The sequence below is a fragment of the Pristiophorus japonicus genome, chromosome 12, assembly GCF_044704955.1.
Source record: "Pristiophorus japonicus isolate sPriJap1 chromosome 12, sPriJap1.hap1, whole genome shotgun sequence".
Classification (NCBI taxonomy): domain Eukaryota; kingdom Metazoa; phylum Chordata; class Chondrichthyes; family Pristiophoridae; genus Pristiophorus; species Pristiophorus japonicus.
The window spans coordinates 175,744,770-175,761,926 of record NC_091988.1 but is presented as its reverse complement, the minus strand read 5'-3'; the positions used below and the strand labels follow the sequence as shown (position 1 = coordinate 175,761,926).

Below are 17,157 nucleotides of genomic sequence, written 5' to 3'. Positions count from 1 at the left end.
ACAAGTTAGACAACTCTAATAAAAATAAATGTTCTAATTTTCAAGTTCAATTAAAAGTCCCTTCAATACAACAACGATTACATTTTTTGAAAAATCATTTTAAACAATTTAATCTGGGCCAAAATTTGCATTCAGGAATTTTAAATGCTTGTGCACCATTTTTTATTTAAAAAAATGTAATTTAAGATTCATGTTAACACTTACACTGGTGAAACAGGCCCTACGCCTGCTTCATGGGCATTTGGTGGGCAGCAATTGGGTAAATAGCCTAAATCTGCGCCAGCGAAAGTGATTTCTCAGTCAGTTCGGTAGATCTGTCAAAGCATATCGCAAGTTCTGGGTTTTCGCGCATTCGCACAGACATGTTGCATTATGGTACAGCAGTTGGTTCAGTTAATATGTTTGGTGCCCTGTATGGAATTGAGCCACACAGACCAAGCAGGTCCCAGGTTCAAACCCCAATCTGTACTGAGATAACCAATCTCAGTTGATGTTCCAATAGAAATTTTATGGTTGGCATCAGCACCTGGGACTAGGGAAGGGAAGACTCAATCCAATTCTTGCTCCTGATCACTAGTCAATGCCTCTGCTGGAAAGTGTATGTGTATGGGTATCGGGTGAAAATAGAATTAAGCTCAACTCCACAGTTAAATTGCCTGCCAATATTTATTTACTGTGCTCTGATGTGAAGAATGAGGTAAGATAATGTACCAGAAGATGGTTGACACCTATGGAACTGTACCCTGGCATGTGAGCGCTATCAGGGGAGGAAGGAGAAATAAATAATCCAAGAACATTGGAACATTGGAGACGTGCTGACAGGGAATGGATCAAACATAGGGCTGCAGCGCTGTAATCCTGATTTTCAGATTATCATATCCTACGAGAACAGCTTGTGGGATTGCAAAATTACTCCTATAGACTGTACAGACATTCTAAATAGGTTCAACGTGCAGCTCCATTTCAAGGCCTGATGTGGCCAAACTGGCATTCATCCATTCCATGCTGAATCAAGAATTACTGAATGTTCCTGCTGAATGATGGACCTGAGCCAACAACACTGCTATAGGTCTGTTCTACAAATTAAGGTCTTATGTGAAGAAGTTACTCCTAATAGAAGTTACTCTCATCAAAGCTCAGGACTGAAACATTAATCTGATTGATTTTCATCATTTCCTGTTTTAATTTCAGTCTAACCTTAGTTTATTTACAATATTAGCATCTAAGTATTCTCATATATTTAAAAATATGTGTCTGATGCTTGTCTGTCACACGAGGGAAAATAGGATGCAAGTAATTCATGATAGGTTCAAACATCACATTAATTAAAAAACACTAGTATTTGTTAAGTGAATCATAATAATTGGTTGTAAATGGGACATTTGACTCAATCAAAAAAACAGGGAAAAAGTTACAATAAGCAAGTGCCTCATTTCTCTCCTTACTATATTTCCAAATCCGAAACTGCCCAACCAATGAGTTCTACCAGGCCTTAATCTTCTATCCTCATGCTGTCAGACCCTCAGCACCTCCTTCCTCCAATATTCCCAGAATCACCCCGAGTACTGTTGGACTCCCAATGTGAGCGCTAACCAGCAAAATTTCCTCTTCTCAGTAAATACTGCTAGGCCTACCCTACTTCTGCCATGTGCCATCAAGTCCCAGCCCTTCTCTTATTTTCTGACTGGTCATTGGCTCTCACCCACTGAAGATAGATCCCTTGTCCCCTCCCCAAATGCTGCCAGGCCCCAGTTTGGTCTCACCCCCTCATGGAATACTAGAGGACCAAGACTGCCTGGTCCACTCCAAATTCCTTACTGAAGCTTCAGGTCAGAACCCCCTCTGTCCTTAGGCACCTTAGTCTAGCTCACCCCAAGTGCCTACCTCAATCCCAGCCTCCACACTCCATTTGGCCTCAGCTTTATCAAAGGTAAGAGATAGCACATCAGTGGAGGATAGTACATCAGTAATGGAACATATGTGAGAACCACACAGAGACATTGGGAGACATACAGAAGAGAGAGGAGACAGAGGAACGAAGCACAGAAAGGAAGAGAGAGAGACGTGAAATACAAAGACAGAAAAAGGAACAAAGAAAAAATGAGTCAGTGGAAATGTCAGAGACAATTTGCAGGAGATACATAATTTGTTTGAATTTAGTTTTCACCAGAGATTTCACCTGTGCTCAGTGCAAAAAGGTGCTCATTATGGCACTGACAGCATTGTTGCAAATCGCAGAAAGAACTTCAAAACAACTCATTACATATAATGCATTCGCCATCCATTTCATTATAGTCATTTTAACACAAAAAATGTGTATAACAACTTTAACCATATGGTGCACACAGATTAAATATAATTTATTTATTATTCACATGTTGGATATTTTTCTCAGCTTTTAAAGAAGATAGAAATCTAATTCAGACTCAATTTACATAATGACATCTTATAATTTTGTGGAGGCCAGCCAAAAACAAATCTGCCATTTGTATAAGCTTCGAAATGACGTGAGCCGTGTTATCATATGAATGCTTACTTCAGCTGTGAAATTCTTCTCTCTACTACTTTCATGAAGATATTGACCCATCTAAAGGATCTTGGTTAAGATGACGGAGAGAGAAATTTGATGTGAGTGTATTAAATATTAGTATGATAACATTGTTCAGTGATTTTTCCAGCTGTAGCTTTGTCAAAATATTAAACATTTAGAAAATATTGAACATTTAGTATACTACACATTTTAATAGTAGGAAACACAAACTTTATGCAAACTTTCACACTTTGTTGTGTGGAGCGACTGTCAAGTAAAGCAATCAGTTAGACTAATTAAGCAAAGTGATAGGATGTCTTTACGTTGGTCACAGTAAATCATCTTCCACATCACATCCTAAAGCTTCTATGTCATGTGTAATATTTGAAATCATTCTTTCAAAGGCATCTGATTCTGAAGGCACAGACCAGCTGTCATAACTTCTGACTGCAGATGCTGATGTATCACTCATGCTCCTCTTAATTCTTCCAAAGCTGTCCGTCAATATCCCTCTTCCATCTTTAATTCCAATGGTTTCTAAAAAGCTCTCAAAGTAGCTTGTGTCTTTATCAGGTATGAAGGCCCGCATTCCTAAATCAACAAAGAGACCTTGATTAGTTAGCTCAACATTTCCCCTGCAAGGACTGCAGAAACGACCAATGTATCACAAAGCTAAGTTCTTCCCTCATGGAAATAACCGCTTTGAAAGTTAGAGGGCTTGAATCTAAACTGTCATTAGCAAGAATTAACAGAGATTCAGCAAGAAGCCTTTAGCAAGCTATTGGGGGAAAGGCGTCTTGGACTGATAGTCCACTTAGGGTACTTAATATGCCTAATACTGCTCTAAAATGGCCATTTCAATTTTTAATGTTTTTTTAAATAAAATGACGTGACAGAATGTTAGCCTATCTTTAGTGCAGGAAAAATATTCCATCTTCAAGCAGTACAAAACTTAACCAGTATCGTGTTCTGGTCAGGCCACATCTTGAAAACGGCATCTAGTTCTGGTCACTGATTTACAAAAGAATAGTTCAAACATTGGTGCAGAGAAGAGCCATGGGCCTGATCCCTAGCATTAATGGACTGTGTTAAGAGGAATGACAGGGGAAACTGTAATGAATGTAATGACTCAAAAGACTTGTCACTGTAAACTGCCTCAGGTGTAACTTGATCCAACTTTATTCGCGCCCAAAGTGACCCGCGAGACATGGTACCCGTGCTTATATACCAGTGACCGCTCACACGCGCGTACAGCCTGATGACCTCCGACAGAGGCGCCCCCTGGTGTCTGGTGTCCAAGCATAAATACATAACAACATCCCCTTTCAAGACCTTAATATCAGTCTTTTTACAAATTAAGATGGTCTGGGACTTTCCGCTCATGAGTTGATCGTCTCAGTTCAACTTCAGTTCTAGGCAAGCGTTCTGAGTCAGTTGTGACTGAAGGCTGAGTAACCGATCTGATGGGAGTGGTAAGGGCCACATCAGAGACTGGAGGTCCAGTTTCAATAATGGCAGCAAAGTCCTCTGATGAATGAACATTGGTTGGTTGGTCACTGACTGCATCTTCCTCAAGCGGTTCCAGTTCATCCGTGTGCCGCAGTTTTATCTGATCAACATGTTTCTTGCATGTTTGCCCATTCTTCAGCATGACAATAAACACTCTGTTACCTTCCTTGGCTGTAACAGTACCGGCGATCCACTTTGGACCTTGACCATAGTTCAGTACATAAACCGATCGTTGACCGAGATGTCACGTGACACAGCAACACGATCATGACACCCTTGCTGACTTTGACGTCTGTTTTCAACACGATCATTCAAATCGGGATGAACAAGAGAGAGCTTAGTCTTGAGACTTCTCTTCATTAGTAGTTCAGCAGGGGAGACCCCAGTAAGTGTATGAGATCTGGTCCTGTAACTGAGCAGTATACAGGACAAGCGAGTCTGCAGTGAACCCTGAGTTACACGTTTCATACTTTGCTTGATCGTTTGAACAGCATGCTCTGCTTGACCATTAGAAGCAGGTTTGAATGGGGCTGATCTCACATGTTTAATATATTGAGTTTCATGAACTCTTGAAAGTCTAGACTTGTGAAGCAAGATCCGTTGTCGCTCACAACAATGTCAGGCAAACCATGAGTAGCAAACATGACACGAAGACTCTCAATGGTAGCTGTAGACGTACTGGATGACATAATAATACACTCGATCCACCACAACAAAAAACATCTTTCCCAGGAAAGGGCCCGTAAAATCGATGTGGATCTTCGACCATTGTTTAGATGGCCACGACCAAAGACTCAGCAGAGATTCCGCTGGTACTTTGCTTAGCTGCATGCAAATATTGCACTGATGCACACATGATTCCAGATCAGAGTCAATTCCAGGCCACCATACATGAGCCCTAGCAATGGCTTTCATCATGACAATACCAGGATGAGTGCTTAGTAGTTCACGTACAAATTTTTCTCTACCTTTCTTAGGCATAACAACATGATTGCCCCACAATAGACAATCTGACTGAATGGACAGTTCATCTTTGCGACGGTTGTAAGGTTTGGTCTCATCACACATTTCCATAGGTATTGCAGACCAATCACCACTGAGGACACAATGTTTCACAACTGATAAAATAGGGTCATGGCTGGTCCAGATCCTAACTTGTTGAGCAATGACAAGTGTTCCTTCACTCTCAAAAGCATCCATTACTAACAGTAGATCTGCAGGTTGAGGCATCTCCACCTCAGGTGTGGACAACGGCAGATGACTCAGTGTATCGGCACAATTCTCAGTGCCGGGTCTATGATGAATAACATAATCATAGGCAGACAATGTCAATGCCCACCTCTGGATATGGGATGATGCATTGGTATTAATCCCTTTGTTTTCTGCAAACAATGAAATGAGTGGCTTGTGATCCGTTTCGAGTTCAAAACGCAGACCAAACAGGTACAGATGCATCTTTTTGACCCCATACACACAGGCCAAAGCTTCTTTTTCTACCATGCTGTAATCTTTTTCTGCCTTTGACAAACTTCTCGAAGCATACGCAACAGGTTGTAGCTTACCCGACTCATTTATTTGCTGGAGTAAACAGGCAACCCCATATGATGAAGCATCACAGGCCAATACAAGACACTTACATGGATCATAATGAACAAGCAACTTGTTTGAACAGAGCGGATTCTTAGCTTTCTCAAAGGCTCTATCTTGAGACACACTCCAGACCCAGTTGTCGCCTTTTCTGAATAGCACGTTCAGTGGCTCTAACAAAGTGCTCAATCTGGGTAAGAAATTACCAAAGTAGTTGAGTAGCTCAAGGAATGAACACAGCTCTGTCACATTCTGAGGTTTGGGTGCATTTTTGATGGCCTCGATTTGCGAATCAGTAGGCCTGATGCCATCAGCAACAATCTTCCTCCCCAGGAATTCAGATGTCATGAAGACACACCTCGAACATTTCAGCCTGAATCCCACTTTATTCAGACGATGTAGGACTTCTTCAAGATTGTTCAGATGTTCAGTAGTGTCACGACCTGTGACGAGAATGTCATTTTGAAACATGACAGTTCTAGGAATGGACTTCAGTAGACTCTCCATATTCCTCTGAAATATGGCTGCAGCCGAACGAATTCCAAAAGGACACCTGTTGTAGACAAACAGTCCTTTATGGGTGTTGATGCAGGTGAGTTTCTTTGAATTGTCGACAAGCTCCTGTGTCATATAGTCCGACGTCAGATCCAGTTTAGTGAATGACTTTCCACCAGCTAGCATGGCGAACAGGTCATCAGCCTTCAGTAACGGGTACTGATCCTGTTTCAAAAATTGGTTAATCATAACCTTGTAGTCTCCATAAATCCTGACAGTGCCATCACTCTTCAACACAAGAACAATAGGACTGGTCCATTCGTTAAACTCGACTCGTGATATGACCCCTTCACGTTGGAATCTGTCAAGCTGAATTTCAACCTTCTCCCTCATCATGTAGGGACCGAGCCTTATAATAGACAGGCCTTGCATCAGAATCCAGGTGAATCTGCACCTTGGCTCCAGTAAAATTACCAATGCCCAGTTCAAACAAAGAAGGAAACTTCTTCAACACTTGAGCACACGAAGTGTCATCCACCGATGACAACGCTTTGATATCATTCCAATTCCACTTGATTTTCTCGAGCCAATTCTTGCTGAACAGCGTTGGACCATTACCTGGGACGATCCATAATGGTAGATCATGAATCACACCATCATATGACACCTTGACTACTGCACTGCCAATTACCGGTATGAATTCCTTAGTGTACGTACGCAACTTGGCATTGACTGAACTCAGCTGAGGCTTCACAGTCTCAGTGTCCCACAGCTTGTCAAATGTCCTTTGGCTCATTATCAATTGACTCGCACCCGTGTCCAGCTCTATTGATACAGGCACGCCATTCAGCTTTACATTAACGATTATCGGCTGGCTCTTTCCCAAGACCATACAGACCATACACTTCTTCCTCGAGTTGTGTATCCGGGCCAGCACTGGACTGGTTATCATCAGCAATGTGATGAGCATGCTTGCTCAGTTGTGGGCACATTCTCTGAAGGTGCCCCACTTTCGAACAGCCATTACAGGAGTACTGTTTAAACCGAAACTGATGAGGCCGATGATTGCAACCACAACGCCAACAGGGTGAAATCGGATTCGTACCAGTTGGCGGACTTTGAGTAGCTACAGATTTCACATAAGCAGTCGAGTAGGCCCTGCCATAAGCAGTTCTGTCAGACGACAACACAATCTTGTTTATAGTACTTGCCGTGGAGCTCTGACTCTTTGATGATATCTGCCTCAAATTATCATCAGTCGCCATGCATGCCTGTGCGATGGCCTTGCTCAAATCCAGCTTCTCTTCCGCCAATAACTTCCGAAAATCACATCATGGTTGATGCCTATAACGAAGAAATCTCACAGCATCTCTTCCAACACATTCCCAAACGTACACGGCTCAGCAAGACATCGCAGATCGGCGACGAATCCTGACACATCCTGGCCCTCAGCACGAACATGCGTGTAGAAGTGATAGTGTGAGATGATGATCCTCTCTTTTGGCTTAAGCTGGTCACACACCAAAGCACACAAATCCCCATATTCTTTGTCCGTTGAACATGCAGGCGAGAGCAGATTCTTTATGAGGCCATAAATTTTTGGACCACAAACGGTGAGGAAAACCGTCCTGCGCCAAACTGCGTCAGCCTCTCCCTCTATTTTGTTGGTCACAAAATACTGATCCAGGCATTCGATAAAATCCGCCCAATCCTTGACTTCCGCGAATCTCTCCAGAATTCCAATAGTGCCCATTGTACATGCGAAGGTTCTTAAGTTACCTCGTCGCCAAATGTAATGAATGTAATGACTCAAAAGACTTGTCACTGTAAACTGCCTCAGCTATAAACCTGATCCAACTTTATTTGCGCCCAAAGTAACTCGCGTGACATGGTACTCGCGCTTATTTACCAGTGACCGCGCACGTGCGTGTACAGCCCGATGACCTCCGACAGTGGCGCCCCCTGGTGTCTGGTGACCCAAAGCATAAATATATAACAGAAACATACACCTTGCAGCCTTGAAAGGAAATGACTGTGGGGTAATCTTATAGAAGGTGTTAAGGCAGTAACAGGTACAATAATGGAAGACTACTTGAAACTAACTATGTCAGTAGGACACGGGTTTACATCTTCAAACTAATGAAAGGCACATTTCAGAGTGATGCCAGGAAATTCATCAGGCAAAGAGTAACCAAAAAAGGATTTCTGAGTAAGGTTACAGAGGCGAGAACTCTAATTCATTTAAGAATCTGTTGGATGCCATGATGGGGAGAATTGGAGGGTGGGTGGCTATAAGATCTTTCTGGATGAATCAAGTGGCCTTTCTCACTTGTTTCTATCTTATGCAAAAGTAGAACACTTAAAAAAATTAATTAGGTTATATTTTTAGGAAGAAAATGAGCAAGTAACATCAAGAATTCATGGTTTCTGGATGGGGGATGTAAAATTTTAAATGGTACTGCAACTCAATGCAACAGATTTGGAGCCTCTCAGAGCAGCATTACAAAACTGTAAACCATTTTCATGCCCTGTACAAAGCTGAAAAATGCAGGGAGCAACTCCAGCCCTTAAACATTGCCTTTTTCGATCTTACAAAGGCCTTTGACACTGTCAACCGTGAGAGTCTATGAAGCGTCCTCCTCCGTTTCAGATGCCCCCAAAAGTTTGTCAACATCCTTCGCCTGCTCCACGACGACATGCAGGCCGTGATTCTTATCAATGGATCCATTACAGACCCAATCCATGTCCGGACTGGGGTCAAACAGGTCTGCGATATCGCTCCAACCCTCTTCTCAATCTTCCTTGCTGGCATGCTCCACCTCACAGTCAACAAGCTCCCCGCTACAGTGGAACTAAACTACAGAACCCGTGGGAAGCTGGTTAACCTACGCCGCCTCCAGGTCAGGTCTAAGATGGCTGCGTCTGCGCACATTCTGAGGCTGAACTCCAGGATATAGTCGACGTATTTACTGAGGCATACGAAAGCATGGGCCTTATGTTAAACATCCGTAAGACAAAGGTCTTCCACCAGCCTGTCCTCACTGCACAGCTCTGCCCACCAGTCATCATGATTCATGGCGCAGCCCTCGACAATGTGGACCATTTCCCATACCTCGGGAGCCTTTTATCAACAAAAGCAGACATTAATGCGGAGATTCAACATTGCCTCCAGTGCGCCAGTGCAGCCTTCGACCGCCTGAGGAAAAGAGTGCTCGAAGAACAGGCCCTCAACTCTACCACCAAGCTCATGGTCTACAGGGCTGTAGTAATGCCCACCCTCCTGTATGGATCAGAGGCATGGACGATGTACAGAAGACATCTCAAGTCGCTGGAGATCTATCACCAACGATGTCTCCGCAAGATCCTGAAAATCCCCTGGGAGGACAGGCGCACCAGCATCAGTGTCCTCGTCCAGGCTAACATTCCCAGCATTGAAGCACTGACCACACTCGATCAGCTTCGCTGGGCAGGCCACATAGTTCACATGCCAGACATGAGACTCCCTAAGCAAATGCTCTATGCGGAGCCCCTTCACGGCAAAGGAGCCAAAGGTGGGCAGCGGAAACATTACAAGGACACCCTCAAAGCCTCCCTGATAAAGTGCGACATCACCACTGACACCTGGGAGTCCCTGGTCGAAGACCGTCCTAGGTGGAAAAAGTGCATCCGGGAGGGTGTTGAGCTCTTCGAATCTCGACGCTGAGAGCATGAAGGGGTCAAGTGTAGGCAGCGGAAGGAGCTTGCGGCAAACCAGTCCCACCCACCCCTTCCCTTGATGAATGTCTGTCCCACCTGTGACAGGGTCTGTGGCTCTCGTACTGGACTGTTCAGCCACCAAATAACTCACTTCACGAGTGGAAGCAAGTCTTCCTCGATTCCGAGAGACTGCCAATGATGATGATGATGATGAAACCTGAACAGAGCCTGTATCTGTCCAATATTAATTATCCTTTGCTGAATTTTGGTGATGTGATGTGAACTGTATTTTGCTGGTTAGTGTTTCTTTAGTTCCTAATACCTGTGTCTCACTTTAATCAGCTCTCTGTCCCATATGCTAATTTAAATGCTTGTACAATCTCTGTTATCAATACTATTATTAATATTGATCAAAAATGAGGACTGTAGATCAGCAACATTTTTTCATGTTCAAAATGTTCACTTTAATTTAATAAATACAGAAATCAAGAAAGCCATCATCTTCCCTCCAATAAAAAGGCAGCAATCTAAAATCCAGAGTAGAGGGAAAATCTGAACCAAGACCGTAATGATCTTCCCACCATTCTGGTCAGCCAGTAGATTTTTCATTGTGTGATCAACTTGACACTGCCTGTTAAAATACCATTAAACCAACCAGACCTGCAGCTCTTCAATTCAGAACACAGAAACAAGCTTTTAAACTCAGCAAATCTATTCTCTCCTCTCTCGTTCTTTAAAATATCGCGGAAGGGTACCCATTTTGTCTTAGAATAGAAACAAGAACTGGTAATTAGATTGGTGAGTTACTGAGGGGATATTTTTCCAAGTAGGCACTGGTAGTGAAGAAGTGCACCTGCTGCGACTACATGTGGGAAAGCGTGGGCAGTGAGTTATACCGTGCTAAATTGAACACAGTTAACACTGTGTTATTGTAATTCTAAAATAAAGTTATTGTTCTGTTTGTGCTGATTAATTTATCATCTTATCCTTGACTATGTAGAAACAGTGAAATAAAATAGTTATTAGTTGGACATCAAGGATTAAATGGGTTTAACCAATGCTGTGCTTGATTGCTATTGGAGACCAAACTGTGGCTGGACCCTTTTAATTATGCAGGACAATTCAAGTGACAATTTAGGCATCAGATATAAAAATGCTCGATACATACCCAAATCCCAATTACTTGTTCCTACAGTACAATATTGCTATTTAATTCCGGCCTGAATATCATGTTTCACTGATGAATCATCACTTTCAGTGTCTGTCCTACATTTAAAATACACTTGAATATATATTTATTCTGTCAGAAGAGGAATCTCTCATGAGTCTACTCCAGTCTAAGATTCATTTCACCAGCTATGATACACACAGGGGAACGTTTTTACCTAAAAGAAGGAACTTTCTTTTTTCTCCATAAAGCTGAAGAAGCTCTGCACAGTAATCTTCAACTGAAGCACCAGTTCGATACTCATGGAGCAGCAAGGCAAACTGCTGAATCTCTTGTGCTGCCAATTTTGTTCTCAGCTGAAAAAAACAAATAATCTGTGAGAAACTGCATGACTCATCACATTGTTTCGGATGACTCCATTTTACTGTTATTTGGGGCATATGTGCAGAGAAGATATCATTTAAACTGCCCTGAAAATATCATTAACAAGAAGTGAACATTTGAAGAATGGAATGCAAAACCATCCTACTTCCATAGATGTTCGGGAAATATCATAACACAGGATATAAATAATTCTCAGAAGGATTGATACTTCCCTACAGCAATGATAGCATTCAAACAAGCGTGGGCCTGTTTTATAATAAAAGAAAGATCCCCAGCGTTCCAGATATGCAACTCTTAATTTTGACTGAATACATTCTTTATTCCAGCCAAAAATATCAGTCAACAAACGGAATAGCCTGTACTGTGACAGAGATCAATGACAGATAGAAAGATTTAAGAACCTTCTTTTTCGCAAAGATGAAAGGACGGACAGAGAAGAAGGAATGAAAGATATTGGAGGTTTGTTTACAAATATATCGAGCAATAAACTATTACCGTTGCCACTGTTGATGAACCAAACACCTTCAATTTGTTAGATGTGGGGCATATCCATGGCTGAACTCAACAAGGTTTTGCCAATTAAAACAAAAAATGCTGGAAATGCTCAGCAGGTCAGGCAGCATCTGTGGAGAGAGAAATAAAGTTGACGTTTCAGGTCATTAACTCTATTTCTCTCTCCACAGATGCTGCCTGACCTGCTGAGCATTTCCAGCATTTTCTGTTTTTATTACAGATTTCCAGCATCCACAGCATTTTGCTATTGTATTAAGGTTGATCCAATTGTTGATTTGAATCTCTGCCCATATGCTAAGAACAAGATAATCCTTTAAGTTCTTATTCCCCTCCGCCCAAATATATGGTTTGTTGTTCCCACTGCCATCCACTGACGAGCTTTGCTGTCCAGATCGGTACACATTATGCAGCTGAAATGTGATTCATTCTATTTTTTTAAAATGAAAATTCTCCCATGCATCAAAATTATGATCCAAAAGGAATTTTTCTCACTAGTAGATTCTGCTGATGGTGTTGTCGGTCAGTTTTACTGAGAGGGCAGGGTTTCCAGCTGCTTAACATGATGTAGGCATCCTCTTTCATTGCAGAATCAGTAAAAACGAAAGGAATGTTATTTGGAACTAATCCAAGACTTGCTTAAGTAAAAGATATACAGCTGTCTTTTGCAAGGTTAGTCCTGTGAAATGTTGGGCTGTAATTCTGAACAGCATTTCACAGTCTCCAGAACATATTGACATTCTTTTTGGCAGATAAAGTATTTTTTTTATAAACCAATACATTAGAATGGTTTTATCATACGCTATTGACAGTGGTATAAATTTACTTCATTGCTCAGTCAGGATAGGTAGTCCATCAGTTACAGAATAGGTCTTTGAGCTTTCAGACGATCATGTGTGCCATAAAATGGCTGTCTAACAAATGGTATTACATTTGTACTGTATTTTATTTCTAACATAAGAACAATGGTAGTAAATATCCCTGCCCTACACTATTGGCTTGCATCACAGTCCCTTCCTGCCACTGAATCTTGAAACAAGAGAAGACTCGGATTATAATACTCGGATTACGTATGTATGATTTGAACCAGGGCTGCAAACCCAGTAGTGGAAAGGAAGAGGAGAGTTTGGAACAAACTTCAGAATTGGAAAGGGGGAGAACAAGGGCAGCAAATCTCAACAATGGAATGGAGTCTGAACAGCAAATCATAAGTGAGAGAGAGCTATAAGCCAAGCAATTATTAAAATATAAAAGTAATTAACTCTCTTCCCTCCTAAAGGTTTTGATACCTTACTGGTGTTGACCTCACCTCACTCCATTACCTCACTCATTGGCCACTATTCATATGTTGCCCTAGATAATGAATGCTAGCAAGCTATTCAACTGCATAGAGCACCAAATACATGACTAATCCTGTCCTTACCTCATGTCCATCCATGGACATTTCAAGTTGGGATCAGGAATGGTAACCCTGGTCAGCTTTCCCCTCCCTGACTCATGGATGCCTGAATCCCATTGTAGGCCCAACCAGTCCAGGTTGATGTTTTTCCTCCATATGAGTGGTAGTCCTAATCCTATGTGCCCACACTGTTCGTATATCCTCTTATATTTAGCCACCAGTCTAGCTTATTCTTAAATGCTGACATGGGGCTGGATTTTACTAACCTCGGGTGGAATATTAAAGGGTATGGGGAGTGAGGGGGAGAGTGGGTTTAGACTGGGTGGGATATTAAAGGGTGTGGGGAGTGAGGGGGAGAGTGGGTTTACACTGGGTGGGATACTAAAGGGTGTGGGGAGTGAGGGGGAGAGTGGGTTTAGACTGGGTGGAATATTAAAGGGTACAGGGAGTGAGAGGGAGAGTGGGATTAGACTGGGTGGAATATTAAAGGGTACAGGGAGTGAGAGGGAGAGTGGGATTAGACTGGGTGGGATATTAAAGGATGCGGGGAGTGAGAGGGAGAGTGGGAAGCGGGCGGGGAAGTGGAGCTAAGTCCATGAACATATCAGCCATGATCTTATTGAATGGCGGAGCAGGCTCGAGGGGCCGTATGGCCTACTCCTGTTCCTAGTTCTTATGTTCTTATGTCTGTAGCGGGCGATGTTGGTGGCGGGTCCCAGTCTTGCTATTGGCTCTAGCCCACTATGTGGAATAATTTTCCCCTGATTGGGCTTGTTAAGCCTGCCCAACGCGTTTCCCGGTCAATTGAAGCAAGTGGGTCTGATGACATTAGTTGATGATGCGTCATCAGCCGGTTTCCTTAAATGGACCATGCCTAAATTTATTTTGACATTTTGCTGTCAGTGTTCTGCAGCATTGAAGTGCTGCAAACACTGATAAGCACTGCACCCAGGCTCTCCCATGATTCCTTCCATATGCTTATGGAGCGAGTCACAGCATGCAGGGAGGTTCTCTTCTGGATGGAAGAGACCTCCCCAGGACACCAATGCAGCCTGGTTGTGCTTTGCACAGGAGGACACAAGCAGGGAAGTCATCAGGAGGACCAGGTGCTGTGGTGCAAACCTTTCAATGATATCAGTAGATCACAAAATGTTACTGCAAAGCCACACTCAATCTCACCCTGCTGTGCTACTCATCACATCTCCATCACTCTGCCTTCCCTACTCTACTCCTGTACATCCTTACAAGGGTAAGCACTTGTGTGTTTTAGCCAAAGTTCATGTAAAGTTTCTGTTAATGTGTTGCCAAACATTGAAATCTTTATTTTCAACACTTTGCGTTCTTGGACAGATTTGTGTGCACCTTTGGCTTCGTGAGTTGCAGTGAATGGTGAGACATAACGGTACTCCCCACAATGGGCATGTGTGTGAAAGTAATGGCTTGGGAATTGTAGGGATGCTTTATGGTATTGGTGTGGGGTGGTGCCAACCTGGTGCATTATGTAGCAACCAGGGTGTACAACGGCAAGTGAAATAAATCTGGCCATGATGAGGCCATCGCTGGCTTCCCGGGCAGCATGTGCAGCATCAGTTGATTGTGGAGAAGGTTGGTGTTGTTATTGGTGCTGCTGGTATGGATGGTGCTGCTGGTGTCGGAGCTGATCGTGGTGGGATTCTGAGGACCAAGATGAGACAGTATAAAGGGTACCCTTGCTGATAGAATAGAAGGCAAATGAAGTAGAGATGACAGAAGTAATCTGTCAATGGTGGGAGAGGGAATGAGGTCAGACCGGATGGAGACTTGTGTAAAAGACTTTCAGCATTCTGAATCTGTAGTGGAAATGCAGTTTAAAGAAGCCAGTGTCGAAAGGAACATTTCTCAATCAGTTGGGAGCTTTGACTTGACATTTGAAGTTGTCAACTCATCAGCTGAAACAATGGCAAGTGACCTCTCACCTCAGCATCACTGACGAGGTCTAGGCACGGTGGGAAACCGGTGGGCAAAAATCAAAAAGCTGGGAAAAAAGCATTGTTAAGTAAACAAGCCACTAATGATTTCAATTGCCTCACCCACCACCCCGCCGCTGTGTGTCGGGTCTACTCAGCATTGACAGACCCAACATTTAGAAAAAGCGCATGGTGGCAGGTTGGCAGCAGTGTCCCGACTTGCTGTAAAAAAAAATACTTTCCCACCCGAACCACCACTGATCGTGCCTGCTGAACCCCCCTTGAAAATTACCCCCTTGTCTCTGCTTCAATCACTAACTCTGGTAGTGCAATCCACAGCCTCATTTCCCTCTGTGTAACGAGGTTTCTCCAACTCTCTGTCTTAAATTTGTTTGATTTAATCTTATATCTATGTCACTTCATTCTAGATGCCTCAAATAAATAAAGACATTAGAAACTATTTAAAGTTGAGGAAGAGTGCCTATGAAGACTATAGCACTCCTGCTCATCCTGGCTCCAAATTCAGGTCATTTTCTTTTAAAACTTAACTTGATTGTGGCCTAATAGGCGGTCCCTTTAAGGACTGTCTGTTAGGCTGCATGTAGGCCTGGTTTTCTCAAGTCACTGGCTGCCTCAGAGCAAACCAATCTTACAGTAGGGGCATTAAACAACACTGGGCCCCTTATTTGCACAGGCAAAAGATCCAATGCCTGTTTCAGGTGTGGGCACTTTACACCAACGTTTTGGCCTTTACCAATATGGCTGGTGGAGCACTTCTGGCTCGTAATGAACATGCACTTCCTGCCCACCATATTGGAGGTTTCGGAAGTCATTCAGTGCCTGAAAAACTGAATTGACAAGTCCTCAGACACATTTATGGTGTATGTTTTATGAAGGAAAAATAATGAAGTACCAAATAAATAATTGTGAAGTATATTGTGAAGAAGAGACATTATGATAGACTTGACTGAGGACGATAAAGGGATGGATTTTCAACTTGCTGCTCTTGTAGATCGCTGCCCATTATAGAAATTATCCGATTGAACTCAATGGAAATGAAATTTGGGCTGCATCGGCAGTTTTACATAGAAACATAGAAACATAGAAAATAGGTGCAGGAGTAGGCCATTCGGCCCTTCTAGCCTGCACCGCCATTCAATGAGTTCATGGCTGAACATGCAACTTCAGTACCCCATTCCTGCTTTCTCACCATACCCCTTGATTCCCCTAGTAGTAAGAAATTCATCTAACTCCTTTTTGAATATATTTAGTGAATTGGCCTCAACAACTTTCTGTGGTAGAGAATTCCACAGGTTCACCACTCTCTGGGTGAAGAAATTCCTCCTCATCTCGGTCCTAAATGGCTTCCCCCTTATCCTTAGACTGTGTCCCCTGGTTCTAGACTTCCCCAACATTGGGAACATTCTTCCTGCATCTAACCTGTCTAACCCCGTCAGAATTTTAAACGTTTCTATGAGGTCCCCTCTCATTCTTCTGAACTCCAGTGAATACAAGCCCAGTTGATCCAGTCTTTCTTGATAGGTCAGTCCCGCCATCCCGGGAATCAGTCTGGTGAACCTTCGCTGCACTCCCTCAATAGCAAGAATGTCCTTCCTCAGGTTAGGAGACCAAAACTGTACACAATACTCCAGGTGTGGCCTCACCAAGGCCCTGTACAATTGTAGCAACACCTCCCTGCCCTTATACTCAAATCCCCTCGCTATGAAGGCCAACATGCCATTTGCTTTCTTAACCGCCTGCTGTACCTGCATGCCAACCTTCAATGACTGATGTACCATGACACCCAGGTCTCGTTGCCTGAGTGCATGTTGAAAATCTACCTTGGACACGCTGTTCAGCTCCAGAAATGAGGCTAAGAAATGAGGCATTCTGTATTCTTAAGTTCTTATATTCAGCAATTTACCTTGCAGTG

At 42.9% G+C, this 17,157-nt stretch overlaps 1 protein-coding gene across 1 annotated transcript in view; it reads right to left on the bottom strand.

Moving 5' to 3' along the window:
- Positions 1–2,349: 2,349 nt before the first annotated feature.
- ccm2l (CCM2 like scaffold protein) overlaps positions 2,350–17,157 on the bottom strand; it is a 69,770-nt gene continuing 54,962 nt past the window's right edge. Inside the window, exons 9-10 of the mRNA XM_070896184.1 lie at positions 11,203–11,341; positions 2,350–3,121 (exon numbers count right to left, since the gene is read on the bottom strand). Of these exons, the coding sequence (XP_070752285.1) occupies positions 2,859–3,121; positions 11,203–11,341 (402 nt within the window). The 3' untranslated portion in view covers positions 2,350–2,858. The remainder of the gene's footprint in view (positions 3,122–11,202; positions 11,342–17,157) is intronic.